Raw genomic sequence first — 24,341 nt, forward strand, 5'->3', positions numbered from 1 at the left:
ATTATTGGAAAAAATACATGAACTATCATGCCAATCTTATTTTTTCATAAATATCCATAGGTCAAGATTTTTTTATTTCTTTGACATTGTTGAATCCATACCTAGTAGACGCCGCCATGTTTGTCTGGCATCTTGCTGCTACGCTGCACTCGTTTGCCACTGGTTTTCGTTCGCATTAGACAATACAGTGTTATCTAGTGATCAAATAATATACAATGTACCTTTAAAAGTGCTGTCTTAAATCATCATTGCAGCCTCTGTCAAGCTGCTTGTGCATGCAAGTACATGCATTTCATTAAATACTTTTTATTCGCCTTTAGGGGGGGTTGGAGTGGCGTTTGAACTGCTTTTGAAACAATCCTTTTCTTACTTTCACCATTTTCACAGTATACCAACAGAAAACCGTAAGCATGAGCCTCCTAATGTGTTGCAGGTCCTGAACAGCTCTGAAAAAAGTAAGATAAAAGCAGAGAGGCGCAGTGAAAAAAAAATACAAAGGTTCTTTGAACCCAATTGGACATTATTAATTTAACACATAATTTATATAGAAAATATTGTACTTTTAACTTTTAAACCTCAAACAACGCACCTCACCTTTAAGTAATGTGTTACTGTACAGGATGAGTTGTGTACACCAGGTCTATTTTCTTTTGCAGTTAGATAAAAATTGGCCTGGAGAGAGATGGCACCACAACGCTGTAGTCAAGTCAAGTTAAATTTATTTATATAGCCCTTAATCACAAAAATGTCTCAAAGGACTGCACAGGATTACAATGACACATTTACCTGATCCTAAACCTGTACTTGGCCAAGCAACACCACAGGAATTGGTGCCCTGACAACCCTGGTTGTTGAGGGATATGTGAACTAATAAGACAATTCCACATTGTGGCTGCTAGAGATGACAAAACCCTGTTAATAACTTTTAAAAAATCCATCAAAAGATTACAACCAACAAAGAAATCCTGTGCTCTGTTCCAAAACATTTCAACTGGGCAACAACCACACAATTATGCTGCTCTGTGTTTTATGATGACTAGCATGCCGAGCGCAGAGTGCTTGAAATGAGGACATTATTGAGGCTATATCGTCAGAATACTTTAAAAGCGTATTCAACGGATGGCTAATGTGGCGACTCTTTACACTGCTGATGGGTTTGTTATTTTTCATTAGAGAATGCTGACGGGGCAAGACGAAGCATCGGCACTTTAACAAAAGACTGTGTTTCTATCACAAGAACGACAACAAGAACCAGAAGATTTGGATTACCATAAATTACGGAATACTACTTTTTCCTCAATCTTAAATACTGTGGCTTTAAATATGGTGCAGCTTGTTCTTTTTTTTCATGAGGCAGATGGTCTGAGGGTGTCGGCGGCAACTTCAGATGCGTGCCGATCCCTTTTTGCGGATCTCCTCAACTGCGGTGTCCGTCAGGGTAGCTTAATGCCAAATCATAACATTTGTGACGTGCATTAATGTCACTATGGGGTAAGATCGTAGTCTTGGCAGAATCTACGGGGAAATGTCTAGGAAAAGTAAAACAATGTGCCGCCATCACGACACTCCTGCTCGGAGCCTTTGCTAGTAAAACTCTGGTCTACTAGTGATTCCAAGAGCCAAAAAGAACTACGCAGGCTCAAGAATGCTCTCCATTCGCTGTGAAATGCTCTGCACTCTATGATACTATCTGAAACTTCAGTGGAATTGTTTAAATCTAGGCTTCAGAAACACATATTCAATAGCTTATTTGTGATGTTGACATCATACTCTTGTATTCTAGTCCTTGGTGAAATAGGATTAGCCTGCTTATTGCAAGGTGCATGCATATTGAACCAGTGCACTCCGACCTGGTGTACGCCATTATCTAGATCCTTCTGAATCGGTCATAATTTTGTGACAGGAATCTGTCAACTGGACATTCTGTTATTACCTATATTTCATGTTGATAATGTCTGTGTACTGCCTGTTGATGCCCTTGCAACAACCGGTGCAGCCTGGTCACTCTGGAAGAAGGATAACCTCCTGTGCATCCCCTTTACAAGGTTTCCGCATTTTCCTTGTGCTCAGCTATTTGAGTTCTCCTTTGCCTAATGTGGGTTTCGGATCCGGGGATGTTATAATTGTGGTCTGAGCAGCCCTTTGAGATTTTGAGATTGAGGGCTATATAAATAAACCTGACTAGCTTTTTTTTTTTTTTAATGGAAGAAATGAACATGAATCAGTCCATTTTTATGGCTATTCAAGCCTGCGGCCTACAATCCGGTGTGGCTTGTACAAAAACAAAGCTGAGTTTCTTCCTTATATTTGCGTGTGCAACTTTTTATCAGGTAAGCTCTGAATTTACTATACTAAACTTATTCTATCATGTTACCATGAGCATACATCACTGTAGGTTTTTGATTATGTGTTGATTTGGTGTGTTTGCATACTTTTTGCAAAGCATCCAAACGTAAAATAATTTGACTTTGGACTAATGAAGACCAAATATGACTTTTTTCGGCCATAACCCCACAATCCCAGGTATTAGTCATGGGATAAATGAATTGAAGAATTAAGAACCAATGTGAGTGTAAACAAAATTCAAAAATTTAGAAATAGCATACTCAAATTTTAAATAACAAAGAAAATTTAGTTAGTGGCATAAGCATACATCACTGTAGGTATCTGGTTTTGTGTTGATTTAGTGTATTAGCATACTCTTTAAAAATGTTGAACCTTAGAATTATTTGACTTAACTGATGAAGTCAAAAAGTGACTCTATTTTGTGTGCTAAAACCCCATGGTCGCAGTTCTTAGTTTTAGTGTAGGAATTCTGAGGAGTTCAGAACAGCTGTTAGGGTAGACAAAAATCCAATATTCAGAAATAGCATACACAAACTTTATTTGATAATCTGTGACACTTTAGTTAGTCGCAGTGTGCTGACTCTATTAAACAAGTGCTTACGTTTACTATTTATTTTGTACACTCTGATTCTTTTATTTTTTAATGTAATTTTAAAAGTAACAACCACATTAATTGTAAAAGAGGAAAAGAAAATATATTGGAATGCTTGATCTTGTTCTTATTTGTTGTATCACAAAAACTTTATACTCTGTGTGTTAACTTTTAATATTTATAGCGTTTACACACCATTTTTCATGGCCAAATTCAAGCACTTTTTAATGACTTTCAATTTACTTTCTACGTTCTACTTTCTACTACCATTAAAACAAACCTTTATTTTTTAGCATGGCCTATAATAAATGTCCATAATTGAAACATTATTCTTGCTCTAATACTCATTAAATAATGCCCTGTTTCGGTATAGCATACACCTGTTCCCTTTGGGGAGAGACCCGTAGGGGGCGATGACGCTTCGTAGGACAATGCAGTACAAACTAATGTAAGCTGCAATTAACCACGAGGGACGAAGAAATGCAATGGCCAAGCGAAGCCACCAGAGAGCAGAGTATGCGTCATTTTTAAGCAGCCTCGTTGAGAAACATGGCAACAATTTAAAGTATTTACAAGAACCTAAAATTCAACCACTTTTGAATCCTTGAAAACCTAACATAAAAAGTCAAGCATTTTGAAAGATTATTCTACTATGGGCAGCACTGCAGCGCAGTGATTAGCACGTGTGTGGCACAGTTCTGAGGTCATGAGATCGAACCTTCCTGTGTGGAGTTTGCATGTTCTACCCGTGCTTGTGTGGGTTTTCTCCAGGCACTCCAGTTTCCTCCCACATTCCAAAAACATGCGTTTCAGGTTAATTGTGGCTGGTCCAAATTGTCCCTAGGTGTGAATGAGCGAGTGACTTGTCTGTCTCTGTGTGCCCTGCGACTGGCTGGGAACCAGTTCAAGGTGTCGCCTGCCCACTGCCCGAAGATTGCTGGGATGGGCTCCAACACCCCTGAGACCCTACTGAGGATAAGCGGTGCAGATAATGGATTAAGATGGATGGATGGATGAATCCTGTATGTGATACATACAGTGTATGGAAACTGCATACTCTATGTCCATACAGCAAATATATTTTTCACCTTTGATTCTTTTGCAAAGAAACACAGATGATGTTCCTTGCAGCACAAATAAGCGAAAACACTTAAAAACAGCTCATAAGCAGAATTGCTGACTTAAAAACAACAAGAACACTGCACGCTTCTGCTGACGGATGGACACAGAAATTGGTTTTACAAGGGAACCTAATTATGAGAGGCATACTGAGCTGACCACAATGGAAAAGAGTTATAATGCACATTGCAGATCTTTTATTGGGCCTTACTGATCTGGAATAATGGCATTGATAACCGCAAACTACTTAATCCCATCTGGTATAGACTGAAAAAGAAAAGGGAAAAAGCCCTCACCTGATCAATATTTTTTAAGAGGATACAGGTACTGAAAGTGAAAAGTGACTCCCATAGTGACCTTGCTCCACAAACCACCACAAAGTGCCATTTATCTTCGTATTTTGCACATATTTCATGGATGAACAATGGTCCATGGCCACGCACGCTGAAGACATTACTCACCCTGATGCCCAGCTCCACATTTTCTCCACCATATACCTCCATGCCCTCATCCAGCAGACCTATCTCCTCGAAGTACAGCCTGTCAACAACGAAGCAGCCGATCAAGGCGGGGCTCCTGCAAGGTGGAAGGGGACGCGATTTAGAATTGAAACATGGACACAAAAACCAGACAGGCCCTTTAACCTTCGCCATGGAGTTGAAAAATATGAGCTTGAAGGTCCGGTGACCCAAAATAACTTCATTTTCTCGCTGTTACCGGAATACAAAGGCATATTTAGAATACAATCAACCCGTCATGTGTGTTTTCCCGTGTTTTTTTTCCCCCAAAGCCTTATTGTGACCATTTCATTTTTAGGGGGGCTTGACTTGCAATTAAACACATTTCAATCAGAGTGCTGCATAGCAGTGTTAATTCAACTTCCCAAAAGGCAGGACTAGGGCTTTGATACATTTACAAATGTAAGTCTTTTGTAAAATTGAAGCTTAATCTAATACTAACATGGCTTACTAAACAAAGCCAAACGATCTGACAAATAACCTCTAAATCAGTGGTCCCCAAACAGCCGCCTGCTGAACCATAACCAGAGAGCATCTTTAAGCTTTTTTCAATTAATCTGAAAGGTACGCGTTTTTGGTTGTAACTAGATTAGACAGCGAGGACAGCAAACTCTTACTAACATTGATGACGTATGAAAAGAGATTGGGTTTAATCTTCTTGTTATATTATCTTTAGTCACAGTATTGTTTTCATGTATGTATGTATGCATGTACGTATGTATGCATGTACGTATGTACGTATGGATAGATGTATGTATGTACGTACAAACGTATGTATGTATGTACCGAGCCATATCCACCTAGTGGGAGGTGGCTAGAGTCAAGAGCATTCTTGACTCTTTCTAGGAGATTGATACAGAGGCAGGGATTCCCAGCACCCTCGCTTAACCCAACAGATGTGTCGCAACACCTGTTGTTAGAAGTCATTAGGTGACCAAACTCCAAATTCCGAACAGGAAGGGGTCCCAAAGTGCTAAGTCTTAGGTATAACTTGACCGTCGCACAAACCAGTAAACTCCCACTCACTGGGCAGGCACCCCTATCTCTATGCCACCGAGCCGGTCACAATATATCAGACAAATTTCAGTGTGCATATCACGCACAACAAAATGAAAATTCGTCTCTGGTATCTTGACTAAAAATAGTGCTATATTTAGATAAAATATACTGCTTTTTCGCAAGTCATTTATAGCAATGGGGGTCCGGTGCTCTAATAACTAAGCTGAACTTGGACCTGTTAAGACTGTGCACGGCACAACATAAAGTGTTTGTAATATTTTATCACTTATTTCCACCTCACGTGTTGCCATACTGGGATTCGCCATTTTTGGAAGTGTTGTGTTCCTTCAATGACATCACAGCTCTACAGATAACAAACCAGAACGGTCCATTTTTAGACTAAATTTCTCGAGTTCCCCCTGGCGTGTGAAAAACTTTAAACATAATTGTAGGGTGGAACGTTAAATGTCAATAAACGTTTATGTTTGGGAACTTTTTAAAAAAACTAACACATTGAGCTAGTGTTTTACCAAAATGTATTTGAGCCATTGACACCGTACAATATAATTGAGATTTATTGGTGTATCATGTACTCAATTCATACTTTGTCAATAGATAAAATAAAACGGCACAACGGTCCTTTAGTCCCAATCAGTATGAGGGGTTGACTTACTGAATGGGCGCACTTTTGTTCCCCTTGTGCCACCAGGACTTGGGTGGGTTGAGGTAGCGGCACCAGAGCTCCCAATCGAAACCCTGGGCTGACAACGGATACTCTTCAATCTCAAATGTGTCGTACTTGATGTTATCAAATGAAGGGGAGATTATGCGGGTCCTGTCCTCTTGAATTCTCTGAAGAATAGGTTCCGCCCTTTAAATGAGATGAAGAAAGAGAAGGCACACTTAATTGGAGCATTTGTGTTGGCCTGCTTCTTATCTCCCTCATTACCATGTGCATGCTTATGTGAAGCCACAATTCATTTATTGCTCATCTGATAAACTAATGGGAATTGCCCCTATGTAATGTGTTCAAAGATGAAACCGCTAAATAACTATTTGAAAACACATTTAAACGAATAGCGAAGATCAATGTGCTGTATTTGTTCACAGGCGCACTAAGCTGAGGCAAGCAAGTCACTTTAATGTGTTTATCAGCAATTTCACTAGCAACCTTTCACTATGGGCAGGCCGTAAGGGGACTGACCCACTCCAAGATGGGCTTGTGGCCCCAACTAGAAGCCTGACCTTTTTTGAAAATGATTATTATTATTGTCCTTCCATTTCACCCAGACATTAAAAAGATAATATACTGTACTCAATCAGTGCCATCACATATAAATATGTTTTCAGAAGCATTCTCCCTGAGTGCCAAAACGTAAAATTACATTTCTTTCTGTTTTATTAAAAAAATATGTACAATAAAAGCTTTTACACTGCTAATACGTATTAAGTATTGAGAAGAAGTATGATAAACCACCAGTAGAAGGCAGGAATGGCTTCCATCAGATATTTGTCCAAACATCGAGGAGCCCCCACTTACTAGTTTTGCTTCCTGTATGAAGCGTACAAAACCGTGTACACGGTCCATATGAAGAGACCCTGCAGTGAAACCGTGTGGTGAGAAAAGCGAAGATATAATTGCATACTGTTAAAGCTTTATTCTTTCTAAAAAATATGTCAAAGTCCTTTTGTGTCTGTCAGGGCAGAGAGGGATTACCTTTTGTGAACGTCCACAATCCCCATGGTGACCAAAATCATGTGAACAAAAATCGGGCACTGAAAAGTTCTTGTAAAGTTCATGCGCAAGTGTGGTGTTCTTGCAATAAATTGTTATTATTGCAAAAAAAGGGTCTTTATGTTTATGGAAATCATTGTTTAAATATTGGAAGTGTAGCGAATGCAAAAAAAAAAGCACTGAAATGAAAGTTCTACTTGAAATGCATTATTTCACAAAAAGCCATGTTTTTTAGAAGTTTCTCAGAAGTTTTCGTGGAAACGAGTATTTTCAAGAAACTTAGCATTTCTCAACTGTCTTTTGCTAAACAATGGTAAAAGCTAGAAACACATTTTTTTCTAATGAGAGATATAGTTGAAGATTTATTTTGATATGTTTAATGCTCATACAGACGCTCCCCTACTTACGACCATTCAACTTAAAAAAACGGTAGATACAAAGATTTTTTTCTGGATGTCGAAAAATACATTGCAGTAAGTTAGATTTTGTATTGTGTGCACCTTTTTCCGAGTACAGTAGTAGTTACAATAGTATTTTTAAGTATTACTATAGTATTTTGTAGTATGCATTTCAGGTGAATTGGCCGGTCCAAATTGTCCCTAGGTGTGAATGAGCGAGTGAGTTGTCTGTCCCCGTGTGCCCTGTGATTGGCTGGCAACCAGTTCTGGGTGTCCCCCGCCCACTGCCCGAAGACAGTTTGGATTGGCTCCAGCACACCCGTGACGATCAATCGTTCGTAAGTATGGCAGCGTCTGTATAGCAACAAAACTCATTTTTCTGTAGGCCTTCAAAAATGAGTTGAAATGGCAAACTTGGCTGGAACTGGCTCTCACAGTTTGAGAAGAACGTCTGACATGGAATGAGTTAAAGTGAATGGCCAAGAAAATGTATCCATAGGCTTCTGTTTTACCGACGAAAACTATGCTGCGCGGGCTACATATAAGTAAGGTGATGCAAAGCGCATCTGCTGCAGTGTTTTTTCCATTGAAAAGAAAAGAGAAATGCTTCTAATGCTACATTTGTTTTGTGGGTATTGAGATCATTTATTCTATTGTTTTAAATGAAAAAGCCTGTTGCTTGATGTGCTGTTGGTTATGTTTAATGTGCATTAGTGCTGTTTTGTAGGTAATAAAAACCGTGCCTCGCCCACGCATTTTATATGCATCCCCTGAGACTGATGTCTGGTGACGGCCTTGCTCACCAGCCAACGTTGAACTCCACATGAGCATCGAAGAGTGCGACAACCGGAGCGGTGGAGGCTCGCCACCCGCTCACTCGGGACCGGATCAGGCCCTCCTGCTTGGTGTGCCGTACCATCTTGATGAATCCGGGACGGTCCTTGTTGGTCTCGGAGACGAAATCCTTTAGCTTCTCCTTCAGCTCCTCTGCAATACACAAACACACACATACAGCAAAAACTTCCTTGAGTAAACGAATGAAGTCAAGCGAAAAGAGTTGGTGAATCTACTTCCACCCACGTTCCGCTCCAGTGGGCATCGTTTTGAAAAAAATCCAACATTGTGTGTTCTCATAGCCAGAGCAAAGAGCCTCGTGCGAACGTGTAGTCTACGGCATCTCCCATAAGGTTGTTTTGATGCCTTTAGGCAAAATAAATATTAGAAAAAAAAATGTTCAGCTCATTTTTCTCAAAATCTCCTATTGATATAAAAAGCACTTGCAACTTTAATTTTGAATTACAGGCAGAGCATTACTTTGTCCTTTTAACGTAAGGATTTGGTATGCCGCCTTGCCCAACCGAGTTTGGAACTGGGCGGGTACGGGTGTGTCCCTAATTATCCTTACTCTTTATAATGATTATGGACGGCAAACGTCTTCGGGTCATTTTCATTTTCACTGCCACGCCATGTTCGTTTTCTTTTGTTTCTGGTTTCTTGTTTAGACATTTAGTTCGTAGTTTAATGCCCATTTGTTAGTTTGTGACTTGCATTTTACGCTTTTGGTTAGTTTCTGGATTGATTTTGTTTGGCCATATCATTTGTTCTGTGACCCATTGTTTATTTGTAACCTTGTTCCTGGTTTGGTTAATAAAAGTCATCCTTATTTTGAGCACTCCTGCCTCAGTTCCTTCTTACCCCACTTTGGTCCATCCCACAAAACCCAAGATCAAAATTTTCCGAATCTTTGAGGGATTTTAGCTTATGTGATTCTCAAAGTTTCTGTGATGAGTACTTTAAAATGGTCAGCCTTTCTTGAACTCCAAGGGTTTAAACTTTCCAAGGATATGTGGCATGACATATTTCAGGGACTAGTGACATTGTACAGACACGTATTTGCTTCTCAGCAGTCCAATGGTCCGCCCGGGGGCTGTTGGAACGTCAAGGGGTTTTACAAATTAAAAAAAAATAAAAATATTTGAAATAAAAAAAAAGTCAAATTTTTTTTTTCTTAATATTTTTATAGGTAGAAATCCTCACTATGTTAAATTTAGTAAAATAAATCCATTTAGCAAAAAAAAATAAAATAAAACCTGATAAAATAAGAACAAAATAATGTTCAAAACGTCACAAAAATAAAAAAACAACTTAAATGAGCAAAAACTTCCTTTCAGAAAAATATATGTTTTGCTTTAATATTCTTCATATTTTGTCTGCCTTACAATTTGACGTGGTCAGTAGTGAGAAACAGGCAATTAACATAACCTGAGATGCTAAAACAAAATATGTTGATAGTATGCCATACTTTATACAGGTAATCTTGTTTAAAGGTGGAGTGCATAGTTTTAGGTTTCCTTAAATATTTGAAAATTACAAATTTTCTCTACTTAGTAATGTACGTGTTAACAATGCCCAACTGAGTTCAAAGGGCCTTTATATATTTTTTTTTCACCGCGCCTATCTGCTGAGGCGTGAAGGGGGTGGGATGCGTGACGGCTGCGGAGTGATTACATGCGCATGCTGGTTATTTTCTTTAATTGTAGGATCAAAATCGTGAAAGTAAGAAAAGGAATGTTTCAAATACAGTCCAAATGCCAACCCAAAAAGATGGATAAAGAAGAGTTTATTCGAGTGCATCTAAGAGACACATTTAATTGCATGTGGCACACAAGCAGCTTGACAGAGGCTGCAATGACAATTTCAGCCACAAGATGGCGTCAGCATTTAGAATATTTTGAACTTAAGAACACCGTCTTTAATAAAATTGAAGGTGCTGTTCGGAATATGATACTTTGTTAATCTCTGCCGCCATCTCCTGGCATAACGTCATGATTGCATTCTCAATACGCTCATTCCTAAAGAACGTGCATGTCATGATTACTGATTCGGGGCACCTGCGGCTGCCCCGGTGGCACCAACAGCCCTGGTCGCTGATTGGCTCCTTGCCTCTTTTTAACCCCCTCGGCTCCCTGTTACCGGCGTCCGATTGTTGCGAACCTTCAGCTCCCGCTAAGGCAAGCCTTCCGACCCTGACTCCCTGTTTTTTGGCTCTCGTATGTTTCCCGGCTTCGACCTGTTTCCGTATGATGACGTCTCTGCTCCTGCGCCCCGACAACCCGGCCTGCTTTCCAGTCTTCGACACCGCTATTGCTCGCCAGAGAAGTGCCACTTCCGCGTCCCGAGCGACCTGCTCCCCACAACCAACGATCACTGGATCGTGGGTGCCAGCTTACGTCTCCTTCTCAATAAAACTAAGTAAGTAACGCAATTGGGTTCTGTCTCCGTTCCTGGTCTGTGACAGTGCATACCTTAGACGAGCTTGCGTAAACTCTTCTTTTCATCTTTTTGGGGGTTTGGGTTGGGGTTTGGCTGTATTTGAAACAGGCCTTTTCTTACTTTCCCCAAATTTATGCTACACAAAGAAAAACAGGTAATTAGGAGCATAAAGTGAATGTGTGCTGCGTTCTGGAACAGCGATACTAAAAGAAAAATAAATGCAGATAGACCCTGTGGAAAACAAATTATAAAGGCTCTTTACACTCGGTTGGGCATTATTAACACAGACTAAATAGAGAAAATATATTACCTTCAACTTTTTAAGGACAACTCAAATGACGCACCCCACTTTTAAGCTTTTCCCAATGTAATTTTTCAGTTTCAAGCCAACCAGCTCACTCGTCCAACTAAGATGTCGTTATCCAGAAAAGTGGCTCCAGCACTGCGTGCCCGTGAGGTGCTCTAATGGTTCGTCTCTGCAGGCTTCCGGTTGTTGGCAAGTCTCAGCTAAGCTATTAGGAGGAGACAGCCACTCAACTAGTTTGTTGGGCAGCATAAAAGCACCAGCGCCATATGAACTCAAATGGCTCTAAGTAGCTACCATATGACTAATGTTATTGCCATCTTATGCTCTGCTCCTTATTGAAATGATTTGGCTAGATCAGGGCAAACTATGGCCTGTGGGCCACATGCTGCCCGTCAGGTTTTTTGATCTGGCCAATCCAACAAAAATGGTAAAAATATATTAAAAAATAATAAGTAAAGAATTACAAATAAAAAAAGTTTTTTTGTGTGCCAACAAGTATAGTTGGTTGGTTGGTTCGATCCCTTAACCACTAGGGGTCCTAGTGGTGTTTCTTGGGAAAGTACAGGCTGGTGGCGCTCATCCCTCTCCAGGCCAACAAATATTTCAACCCTGGGACCTTTCGCGTTTTAGGCGAATGTGCTAACCATTACACTACTGAAACATACAAGTACAGTAATTATACGACAGAAATACTGCAAAAAAAACAACAGGTAACATCAGGCCCCCAGCCATAACTGGCAGCAAATTTACAAAGGTGAGATAGAAGTTACTAATCTCTTTAGTCTGTGTGCGTGTTTCAGTAGCAGTTGACCAAACCTTTGAGCTCCCAAATACTTTGCTTAATGATATTATTAAATTTTCCTAAAAGTACATGCTGCATTACATTCCCTTGGGCTGTAATTTAGCGTTGAAACGCTAAGAAAAGTGACCCGAAATTGACAGCTAGAATAGAGAAAAGAAAGACTAGCCATTCACAGCCGAAAGTCGCGTTGCCTGATGAAAAAGGCGAATGTGGTTCCAGCCATCCCGTGAACTTCAGTATTTTATCTCCTTTGTACTGCCCATTGGCTGTATTTTGTTTTTTTTACTGGCGTTTCACAAATCTCTTCCCAGACCCAGGGCCCCCAATATGCCCGACAACTCAAACAAGAGACACATTTGTTGTTGCCAGGTAGTATGAGACCCATCCACTTTTTCTGTCTTTATTTTGTCAGCATAATACGATGATTATCTAGACACTGGGCAATACTGTACATTTTTGGTATTGTCTCGATCCAAGTAAATATAGGGCAACATCGATCCGCTACTAATACTTTTTGCTTGAAAATCACAGAATAGATGAATCTTGCACCTTAAGTTAGTTGATATTTACGATAAACAAAGAACAAATATTTAAGGCACTGAAAATGTTTCATTTTTTAATGAAATGACTACAATACAAACCCAGTCACACAGCCTTTCACGGGCGTATCGAGGCTGAATCACGGCCAGAAATTTCTGCCCGTCAAGCAGACGCTGTTGGACGCTTTGAGATCGCGATACAGACGAGATACAGCCGTGCTTTACAAGCAGTAAGAAATTCACACGTGGTTGGCCGCGCGAAAAAGTTTTGCGCTGCTCAAAACTTTAGACCACGGGTAACCGCGGGCGGCACACGTGGTACACACGAGGTAAAGACGCGGTACGAACGTGCTAGGACGTGCTACGGCCGCGGCCAAGACGTGGTTACACGCAGGTAGGACGCGAAATTTTAGCGGGTAATCGCGGGTGGAGCACGGTCATAGCACGTTTGTTCTGCGCCTGTATCGCGGTGTTATCACGTGCATTAGCGTGTGTACCGCATGTAAGCACGGTCAAACGCGATGCAGCCGTGGTTACCCGGGATAAGGAAGCGGAACAGTCGCCGGCGTCTGTTTCGCGGGCATACCACGGATAAACAGCGGGTTTAGCCAATTTTGCACATTTTCCACCGCGTCTGCTTCACGGGAAGAAATTTCTGGCTGTGATTCAGCCTCAATACGCCCGTGAAAGGTTGTGTGACCGGGCCTTTAACAATAAAAAGGGAAATATTTATCTTACAACTGTTTCAGAACAAAAATCAAGAGATTCAAATAAAAAAGGCAGCAATATCATCATGTCAGCATTTCAACTATACCTTCTATTGCAAAATATTTTAAAAATTACTTTTGAAAGTGCAAATCGTGTGAATACAATCAAAAAACCTTTAACATTACAAAAAATACTTCTACTACAATAACTGTTACAGAGCAAAAGTCAAGAGAGTCAAACCCCAAAAATCTGCTACTTAACGAACAAGCCCTTTTGACTCTGTTGCCATAGTGACAAAAGATTCACAGGTTTTTGTTCAGGAACAGTAACATGTTTACATTTTTGGTTACAGCTCATTGCCCCCTGTAGGGTGAGCTTTTTTCATTTGTTTATCTAAATTTGCCTCAGTAGTGGACCACTTGACCACGCAAATGACACTTGGCATTAACCTTTTCTGTTGATGAAAAAAGGTCCACACCATGCTGCTCCTGTTTGCCTCTGTCATACTAAGCTTCTGATAAGGGTGCTCTGTAGATAAGGTCCTCTCTTTTGCCTGGCAGGCAAAATGTAGCAGCATGCCAGGTAGGGAGAGGGGCTAAAAGTCAAACCGTCAGTCAAAATTCATAAATTAGAGAGTGGCTGCGGGCACCGGGTGAGAGAAAGAAGGACTGCACTATCGACATATAGAAGGGTGAAGTATCGATCCAAGGACAATAGTAAAGATCCGACCCAAGCACTTGCTTAGTATCGATAATATTGATATTTAGATTAAACCTCCTACCCTTGCTCGACACATTTAAGTTCACAGTTACCACAGCACAATTTGATCATAGAAACCTCAGCTTAGGTGAATTTTATTATATTAAATTATGCAAGATCTTTCTACTTTTGGCAGTTTTTTTGACAATCCATACTGCATCTGCATCTTTTTGTATGCCACTAAACAACTATGCAACACATGTTCGTTATTTTAGAGAAATAGCTTGTGCATTCAAGCTAACAAACTAACAAACTCCAAATAAAATAGCATAACTGATTCCATGAAAATCTATTTTTGCAGTAAAGGAGGGTATTTTGGGGCATTTTTTATAGCACGACACAGTTCTTCATTTTTACAAGTGCACCAACAGATTTCCGTATTTCCAATCAATACAGATGTGTCAGTAATGAAGACATATGAATGGAGAATAAGAATGATGGTGTGTTATGCCTCATATCAAATCATAAAATGAACAGTTCATTAAAGCAGGAGCGACTGCTGGCCAAGCACCATTCATCTTTCACTAATGATGAACTGGCGTCACTGTGATGGAAAGCAAAGGGCTGTGGGACCAAGCTGAGCAGCAGCAACAGGCTCTTGCATTCATGTGCTAAAGACGATAATATGTTACAGACGTGACAGCAGTGGACAATAACAATACAAGATTGTCCAAACTGGCTCAGTACAGCAGTTGTTTTTTCTAGAAAAGTGGGTTGAGAGAATATCAAATGCTGTTTGTTTGCATTCAAAAATATTTTTTGCATTCCTTTTAGTTTTTTTTTCTTCAAACCATTAGATGCACTTATTGGATAATTGTTTTCTCTCAGTCATCAATCATTCCTACTCCTTCCTTCTGAAACCCCGGTTTTCCCTACACGTTTTAAGCCCATACTGGTAAGAAAAAACCCCAACATTTTCTTTAGAGGGGTGCATCATTCGAGGTGTCCGTAAAAATTTGAAAGTAGAATATCTATTAAGTATGTGGTAATAATGCCCAAGTGAGATTTTTTCCAACGCAGCTATCGGCTTTTATCTTACTTTTAGTATTGCTGTTCTGGGAAGCAACAAGGGGGGAGGGAGTAGGGGGGATGCCTTTATACTCGTGGTTAGCACATTCGCCTGACACATGAAAGGTCCCCAGTTCGAGACTGGGTTCAAACATGTGTTGGCCTGGAGAGTGATGGGTGCCACCAGGATATGGTGCCTCTACGGCCCTAGTGGTTTCGGGATCCAACCAACCACCCCAAACCAACCAACCAACAGACCAACCAACTAGCATTAGAATGTTAAAAGTAAGATAAGTCCTATATAAATAGCGTCTAAATGCCAACTAAAACCCCCAAAAAGATGGAAAAAGAAAAGTTTATTCGAGTGTGCCTAAATATGCACTTTCGTGAAAAATGAGCTGACTGAGGCTGCGATCATGAGTTTAAGCCAGGAGATGGTGGCAGAGAGTTTCAAATTCCAGACAACACCTTTAATTTAGTTCATGGCAGGTGCATATACTGGACTGTCTCAGAAAATTAGAATATTGTGATAAAGTTCTTTATTTTCTGTAATGCAATTAAAAAAACAAAAATGTCATACAATTTGGATTCATTACACATCAACTGAACTATTTCAAGCCTTTTATTATTTTAATATTGCTGAATTTGGCTTACAGCTTAAGAAAACTCAAAAATCCTATCTCAAAATATTAGAATACTTCCTCAGACCAAGTAAAAAAATAATTTTATAACAGCAAAACTAAATCAAACATTTGAAAATGTCCTTTGATGCACTCAGTACTTGGTTGGGAATCCTTTTGCACGAATTACTGCATCAATCCGGCGTGGCATGGAGGCAATCAGCCTGTGGCATTGCTGAGGTGTTATTGATGCCCAGGATGCTTCAATAGCGGCCTTCAGCTCATTTGAATTTGTAGGTCTGGTGTCTTTCATCTTCTTCTTAACTATACCCCACAAATTCTCGATGGGGTTCAGGTCAGGGGAATTAGCAGGCCAATCAAGGACAGTGATGCCATGGTCAGTGCACCAGTTACTGGTGGTTTTGGCACTGTGGGCAGGTGCCAGATCATGCTGGAAAATGAAATCCTCATCTCCATAGAGCTTTTCAGCAGATGGAAGCATGTAGTGCTCTAAAATCTCTTGGTACACAGTTGCATTTACTCTGGACTTGATGAAACACAGTGGACCAACACCAGCAGCTGACATGGCTCCCCAAACCATTGCTGACTGTGGGAACTTCACACTGGATTTCAAGCAACTTGGATTTTGCTCCTCTCCAGCCTTTCTCCAGACTCTGGCGCCTTGACTCCCAAATGAAATTCAAAACTTGCTTTCGTCTGAAAAGAGGACTTTGGACCACTCTGCAACTGTCCAGTGCTTCTTCTCCATAGCCCAAGTCAGACGCTTCTTCCGTTGTCTTGAGTTCAGAAGTGGCTTGACCATGGGAACACGGCTATTGTAGCACATTTCCCGGACACGTCTGTGAACTGTGGCTTTTGATACCTGGACTCCAGCTTCAGCCCACTGTCTTTGAAGCTCCCCCAAATTCTGGAAGCGGCTCTTCGTCACAATTTTGTTAAGGCTGCGGTCATCTCTCTTGGTTGTGCAGCGTTTCCGGCCACATTTTTCCCTTCCAACAGACTTTTTGTGGATATGCTTTGAAACTGCACTCTGTGAACAGCCTGCTCTTTGAGAATTTTCCTTTTGTGTCTTACCCTCCTGATGGAGGGTATCAATGATGGTCCTCTGGACAGCAGTCTTCCCCATACTTGTGATTTAGTTTACTGAACCAAGCTGAGTGTTTTTAAGGCTCAGGAAACCCTCGCAAGGTGTTTCGAGTTAATTAGATGATTCAGGTGATTAGTTGAATAGCGTACTTGTATACTTTTTCATGATATTCTAATATTTTGAGATAGGATTTTTGAGTTTTCTTAAGCTGTAAGCCAAATTCAGCAATATTAAAATAATTAAAGGCTTGAAATAGTTCAGTTGATGTGTAATGAATCCAGAATGTATGACATTTTTGTTTTTTTAATTGCATTACAGAAAATAAAGAACTTTATCACAATATTCTAATTTTCTGAGACAGTCCAGTATAGGGACCTGAAATGTACTTATTTCAGGGTTCCTACAGCTTAATGTAAGTTAAATTAAGTTAAATCATGTTTATTTGCATAGATTACATTATATATATATATATATATATATATATATATATATATATATATATATATATATATATATATATAGTCATTTGACAGTAAGTTAAAAGAAAAAAAAGAAAACAAACACATAGAAAAAGTATTTGGGAGGCAAGTGGTATGTCCCAGAATTACAAACAATTTTGGAATTTGTTCAAATATTATGCTTCTTGCACAGGAACAGTGCTTTTGATGTTAACAATTGAACCTGGAATCCAATTTTGTTTGGGATTTCTTGTTAGCAAATGATTGGAATTTATATAATTTGTTTCCGTTTCAATGATAAATCTTGTGATCTTCCACAAGCCTTGCACAGACTTAGGTTTCCAGAACACAGCGTGGGATGTTATCCAATTAAGTAGGAAAGAGCTTGGGTTATTCGCCTTTTTCTCACCCTGAACCTCTTCTCCTGCATGCTAATGTTTTTGGGATGTGAGCTGTGACAGCCAGGGTTGACAAACTAATGACTGACAGTTAAATGTGTTCACTCAAAATGGTACTACTGCTACATACCAACCGGAAATTGCTCTGACAAATCTGAATGATAATAGCAAGACACAATCCTATTAGTAGATATGTAAGTTCCATCATGCAGGGTGACTAACTGTTGATGGTCATGGTTGGAGGGTTATTGTGACCATGTAATCCGATACAGTTACGAGTTACCTGTTGAAAAACGTAATCAGTGATGTGATCCGAATTCCATAATATTATACTAATGTAATTTGATTACTTTTAATTACTTTTGGACTACTCCGATACCAAATATGCTAATAAAAGACAAAATAAACATAATTTTTTTTCAGATCAATAAACAATGTAACCTTGAAGAAGAATTGGAGGAAACCAAGGTCGGGTAGTTGCTTGTAGTACTACAAACACAAGTTCTCAAATTTAAATAATGTAGCATTGTTTATTAAGTAAAAGTAAAACTTTCTTTTTCACGTGGCAGACAAGAGATGCTCTGTTTTAGTTCACATTAAGTGCACATTAAGAACCCAATACTGTTTTAAATGACTAAGCGTTCATTTTCAACATTTCCAATTTATTTGTTTGATAACGTATATTTTTTCTTTAAGTGTAACGGAATATAATTACATTTTTGAGTATCTTAATTACACAACGTCGTTACATGTATTCTGTTACTGCCCAAGCCTGTTGACTGTGTAAAAACAATGGAAGTATTGTTTTCGCTAGAGCAGAAATGAAAAAAACTTTTGAAACTCTTGCAGGCTGATCAACGCATTAGCTTTGCGGCTCATGACTCTTCCATAATGGCTATGGATCAATAGGCTAATGATATTTTTGTCAAATATCATGCACAAGTTTTGTCATTACAACAACATGAATAGCAAACAGGGAGGAATGCCACCTGCAAAATGTCAAATCGTGACTTGGTTTCTCCGAAGGAACGAGGGTGCTCCCGGGCTGCCAATTAAAGGACACACTTCTCTTTTTTGAGGCGGGAAAGCGGAAAGCTTTATGTTTTCCCATTTATTCAGTTTAAAGGAACAGAGTGGCTACTAGATATTTACAACATTTGGGTCATCTAAAGCCCATGGGAGAGTGATCATTGTTATTCCAGCATGTTAAGACTGATCTTAACTCCAGCAAGCTTCAGGCAAAGCTTTGTTTTACATTATTGTCTTGGGTAAACAGACGCGTCTCAGGGCCAGTAGTCACCGTTTGGATCATATCTGGCTGTCAAACTTGAGTTTTACGCAGACTTTTGAAATGGTTATCCTGTTAATGCATGACCTTGACCAGGCATTTTTTAAAAGAAGTCACACTCTTCACTTGGTTTTCGCGGTGAAAGTCAATTTTTTACAGTAGGAAAGCAGTGACTTACAGTCAGGGAAGGCAAATGTACCTCATCTGTCATAAAAATACGGACTTGAAAATAACCATTGCTCTTTATATCGTATTAATGTTTTTTATCATCAAAGTTCACAATTTTTGGAATTTTTTTTCAAATTCTCAGAATTCGCACTCTATATCGTAAATATTATTAAGACAATTAGTATGTAATGTATTACTGCGTTAAGTGTAAAAAGATGAAGAGTGAGGCACGTCCATTCTCTTGCCTCATGGCAGAGGGCGATAGTGAGACCAGATATTCTTATTTCGCGCACGCATCACCCTTAAACATTAGAATTAGCAAGTGCAGCCATCCATTAATATTTTTGCTTGGACTATTTTTCATAATGGAGTATTAAATCCGCTCTGGCCCCAAGCTCTGGAACTCATTGCTGCCTGACCTCCGGAATTCTGCCACCCTGTCCAACTTCAAATATGGACTCAAAACTCACCTCTTCAGACCTGCCTTTTCTTGATCACCTGCCTCACATACTCCCCCCTTATAACTCTACTGTGTCTTTATTTGCTCTATATTTCTTTCTGGTTTTCTTCTTGTTTTATTATTGCTGCTTTACTGTTGTTTCCCACTATATGTACAGCGAACTTGGGTGTCCTGAAAGGTGCTTCTAAGTACAGCTTGTTAATATTATTACTATTATTAATACCTATCAGTTGATGCTTTTATTCAAAAGGGGAATTTATCAGTCAATTTTGTATACCACAGATTACAAATTACGTTCTTGCTCTGTCAATCAAATGATGAATGAGGTAAAGGTTCAATTATTTTCGAATGCCGCTGTGCCTCACCAGAAAGGAACCTCACTGCATGTCACTGCTGGGAACCAATGGAAAGTGAAGTAACAAAGCATTATTTGATCCCTCCCATAGATTTGGTAAGTAGTAATGTAGAATGCAGCTTGGAAATAGTGTTTTACACTACAAAACAAAAATAATGTCCCATTGAGATGAAAGTTCACTCATTTTAAAGGTGTAGTGCATTGTTTAAGGTGATTTCATTCTCGTGCTTGCGATTTTCTTTTAATGTAGCACAGAAAATGTGAAAATAAGAAATAAACTGTTACAAAGACAGTCCAAACTAGACAATTCCCGCGGCAATTGTAAGAGTTGTGATTGATCTGGCAGATGTTGGTAGAGAACCGGTAGCATTGAGTTGTTAGCATTATGAGTTAGCATAAAGTTTTTAACTCAGAGAGATGTATTTTTAATTTTTAACTTGGTTCTGTGGGGGGAGCATAATTTTTAAATATGAAGTCGTTAAAATATTGCCATTACCAAATTTTTGAGCACGAAGAAGTTAGCATTTAGCTGTTAGCATCACTTTTTAGCATGTATCCGTTAGCATAACTCATCAACATGAGTCAATTAGCATTATTTGAAAATATGAAGTCGTTTAAATATAGCCATTACCAAAAAATTTTAGCATGAAGAAGTTAGCATTTAGCTGTTAGCATCACTTTTTAGCATGTATATGTTAGCATAACTCATCAACAAGAGTCCATTAGCATAATTTGTAAATATGAAGTCGTTAAAATATAGCCATTACCAAAATTTTTTACTATGAAGAAGTTAGCATTGCCGACAGTGTTTACAGCTAGCTTGCGCTAATACTTGGGCTGGCTGCACCAGCCCAACCCATTGCCAACAGTGTTACAGCTAGCTTGCGCAAATACTTTGGCTGGCTGCGCCAGCCCAACTTGTCACCAACAGTTTTTACAGCTAGCATAAGTAAGCATAGCATCAACCTCTCATCGCTAATACTTGGGCTGGCTATGCCAGCCCAACTAATCACCAACAGTGTTTACAGCTAGCTTGCGCTAATATTTTTTTATTTATTATAACACTTTGCTAGCGGCGCACATAGCTGTTAGCATCCTCTCGCTAGCATACACTCTTTGGAATTCACCATTTACCCATGTTAAAAGTAATGTGGGGTTGGGCCCCCTCAAGCCACCCTGGACAGTCCCTGCTTACTATGACTACCCTCTGGAAAAGCCCTCATTACCATGACTACCAATAGAAATGAATGGGCCCGGATGGGAGATTTTCAAAACCCATTATTCCGGATGGGGACTTTTTTTGGTCTCCGGGGCCCCGGAGACTCGTATCGAAAATCTGTATTGTCGCAGGAGAGTCCTGATTCGGCCGGAATTTTTGGTATATGAATCGTTGGTCTTCTCCAAATGCTCTGGGAGGAGAGGCCCGTCAAAATTCGGCGGAAGAAGATAGGCAGGCACAACTACATTGCCCTGTGCTTACAGCACTTGGCAATGTAGTTGTGCCTTGCTGCAGCAATCACAACTAATGATAACCCAAACCCCAAGAAAGATGAAAAGGGATGAGTTTTTTGGAGCACGTCTAAGAAATTCTGGTACTTGCATGTGCCACACGAGTAGCTTTACAGAGGCTGCAATAATTATTTGAGGCAGAACAGGGCATCAGCAAGTAAAACAAATGATCAAATTCTAAATAGCACCTTGAAATTATATTTTTTCTTGTTTTAAAATATTTTGTTTTTTCTTGAAAAACAAAGAAAAAAAACATCCTTAGAATGAGCAAAATGCTCTTATCTAGCAAAAGTGTCCCGTGAGGCTGTGTCCATTTAATTGAATTGTTAAGATCATAATTATATTAATTCCCAACAGACCGCAGTTGTCGAGTATTTGTGCAGCCTTCCGGTCATCAGCAGAGTAACTATAATATTTTTCCATAGCTAGTAGTTGAAAGCAGAATATTATTTTGATAATTATTTGATGAAGAAGTAATGGTTGTTAAAACTTTGCAAACTCACTTTGTTTCGAGACAATGTTAGAAGATACACTGCCCCATCTAAAAAAAAATTTTCCCCCCTACTTAAAGTAACTTGTATTATTGTTTTTTTAAGTGGTTCTTGAAAAATCCAAGGGGAGATAATAATGCTAATTTGGAGTGTCATCATTTTTATTTTACAAGAAAACTAAAAATGTAACAATACTAGGAAAAAGAAAGCTAAAATAAAGTTAAAAACAATAAAAATACCAAATTATTTTTCTGAACAGCCTCATAAACAACAGCTGCGACAAAAACTGATACCAATTAAAGACACTTAAGTAAGATAAAAACACATTCAAATTGTCAATTTAGGCTAGCCTGTCTTGACAATTTAAACATAAAATCAACATACAGAAGGTTTGCTATCCGCTGGTGGAGGGAATTCTATGCAATTCGCTCTTCCCATAGCTCCACCCATCCCTACCGCGCACCCAATCAAATTGCTCTGGGTGCTTTCCTGGCGTTTTGGGGTTGTTTTGAGTTTGTTCTGTGGGTTTTATCCTAGACTGTTTCAACTTGCAACTCATTTGGGAATGTTGCTAATGTTATTGCACTATTGCCCTATTGATACAATGCACTATTTTTTCATCTAACCACTATTATTACCCGGGCCAGTCTCTAAACCCTATGTTGTAAAGATGTTGCCTATTATTCTGACAATTTTTAATCTTTTTTTTTAATTTTTATCTTTAAAATTTTTTACATTTATATGTTAACCCTTAAGTCCCATTTCTAATCTTGTTGCATACAATGTTTTACTATGTTATTCTATTCTATTCTATTCTGTTCTATTCTATATACCATTTGAGAGCATTTGTAAAACCCGCACCACAAAAGCAAATGTTTTTTTTTTCTATTTCTCTGTATTTATTGCATACAGACTCATTTTAATCAAACAAACCGATAAATATTAATATACCACAGTTTTGGCATAATTGGATATATTTTATTCACAAATATTTGGGTTGCATTTGGAGGGACTGCCATCATAAATCAAGGACACCTCAATGCAGAAACCTTTGCAGGTTAGCATTGCGCTACAGGGCAATTATCCTAATCAGGGCTAGTCAGCCATTAATTAAATCCTGAGAAACACATTTTAAATTGCCAACATTAAAGTGGCACACAGGAGCAGTACTGATTGCATAGGAGGTGAAACTCTTTATGTTCCCTTAAATAACTGCAAACCAATTTTTATAATCAGTCTTGCACAGTCTTTAACGCAGGTGGTAGACAATGCGCATCCACCGTGCAGGTTTACAGAAGAATTTTAAGCTCTAATTACTGTTATTGCAGTGACACAAAACACACACTCAGGCTCCTACATTGACTTTTAGCATTAGCCTGGCTCGCATTTTCGTTTTACCAACGAAACATTTTTTATTCAAATATAAAATGGATTCTTCATGTTGTGTTTGGATTTACAGTTCGCTCCAACTGGGGAGTCATTAAAAAACTCAAAATACACCTCGGGACTGCAGAACCACATTGATTTGCTCCGAGCTTGCTGCGAGCTACATGGTGCACTCAGGGCCGGACCAATGTTGTAAACTCACTGAGGCTAACTGCGTAAAAGAGGTTAGAATTGTAATCATAAACGCAAACAATGAGGGTTTTCATTAACTTGTATGGATTTTTACTGTATCAAATGTTTAGAAAATTAATTGAGGACTTGAGTAGCGCAAGATGGACTTGTATGCAACTTGTCAATGTTCTTTTAACTATGTGTATATATATATATATATATATATATATATCTATATATATATATATATAGATATAGATATAGATATATAGATATATATATATATATATATATATATATATATATATATATATATATATATATATATATATATATATATATATATATATATATATATCTATATATATATATATATAGATATATATATATATATAGATATATATATATACATATATATTCGACGGGGAAAAGACTTCTGAGCTAGCTGTACTGTAATCTCTCGTTTTCACGAGACGTTTCAAAAACGTCCCACAACTGTTAAAAGTATAAACCTTTATTTATTTAAATATATATTTATTATTTGTGTTTTTAGTCATTAATCATTAAGAACAAGATTTGACTACAGGCCAAAGTATCTTTTAAACAAATAAAATACTGTACTTTAAAACCTTTTACAAATAGCTCCTGTAATGTCAAATTATAATTTTATAATTAATCTCTCCTTTTTATTCTACCACCGTATGGATTAAGAACAAAATGCACTTTACATTATACTTTGTCATCATCATGTGGACATATTGAAAAATTGCAGTTACCTTCCGGGACTGTCCTACAGAAATCATATATTTTTCCATTATCATACATT

General features: G+C 38.7%; 1 protein-coding gene across 1 annotated transcript in view; it reads right to left on the reverse strand.

Moving 5' to 3' along the window:
- galnt18b (UDP-N-acetyl-alpha-D-galactosamine:polypeptide N-acetylgalactosaminyltransferase 18b) overlaps window positions 1-24,341 on the reverse strand; it is a 145,239-nt gene that overhangs the window by 52,304 nt on the left and 68,594 nt on the right. The window contains exons 4-6 of the mRNA XM_088334432.1: window positions 8,511-8,694; window positions 6,248-6,445; window positions 4,519-4,633 (exon numbers count right to left, since the gene is read on the reverse strand). Coding sequence (XP_088190558.1) covers window positions 4,519-4,633; window positions 6,248-6,445; window positions 8,511-8,694 — 497 coding nt within the window. The remainder of the gene's footprint in view (window positions 1-4,518; window positions 4,634-6,247; window positions 6,446-8,510; window positions 8,695-24,341) is intronic.

The sequence above is a fragment of the Urocampus carinirostris genome, chromosome 4, assembly GCF_059441175.1.
Source record: "Urocampus carinirostris isolate Australia breed hairy pipefish chromosome 4, RoL_Ucar_1.0, whole genome shotgun sequence".
Lineage (NCBI taxonomy): Eukaryota > Metazoa > Chordata > Actinopteri > Syngnathiformes > Syngnathidae > Urocampus > Urocampus carinirostris.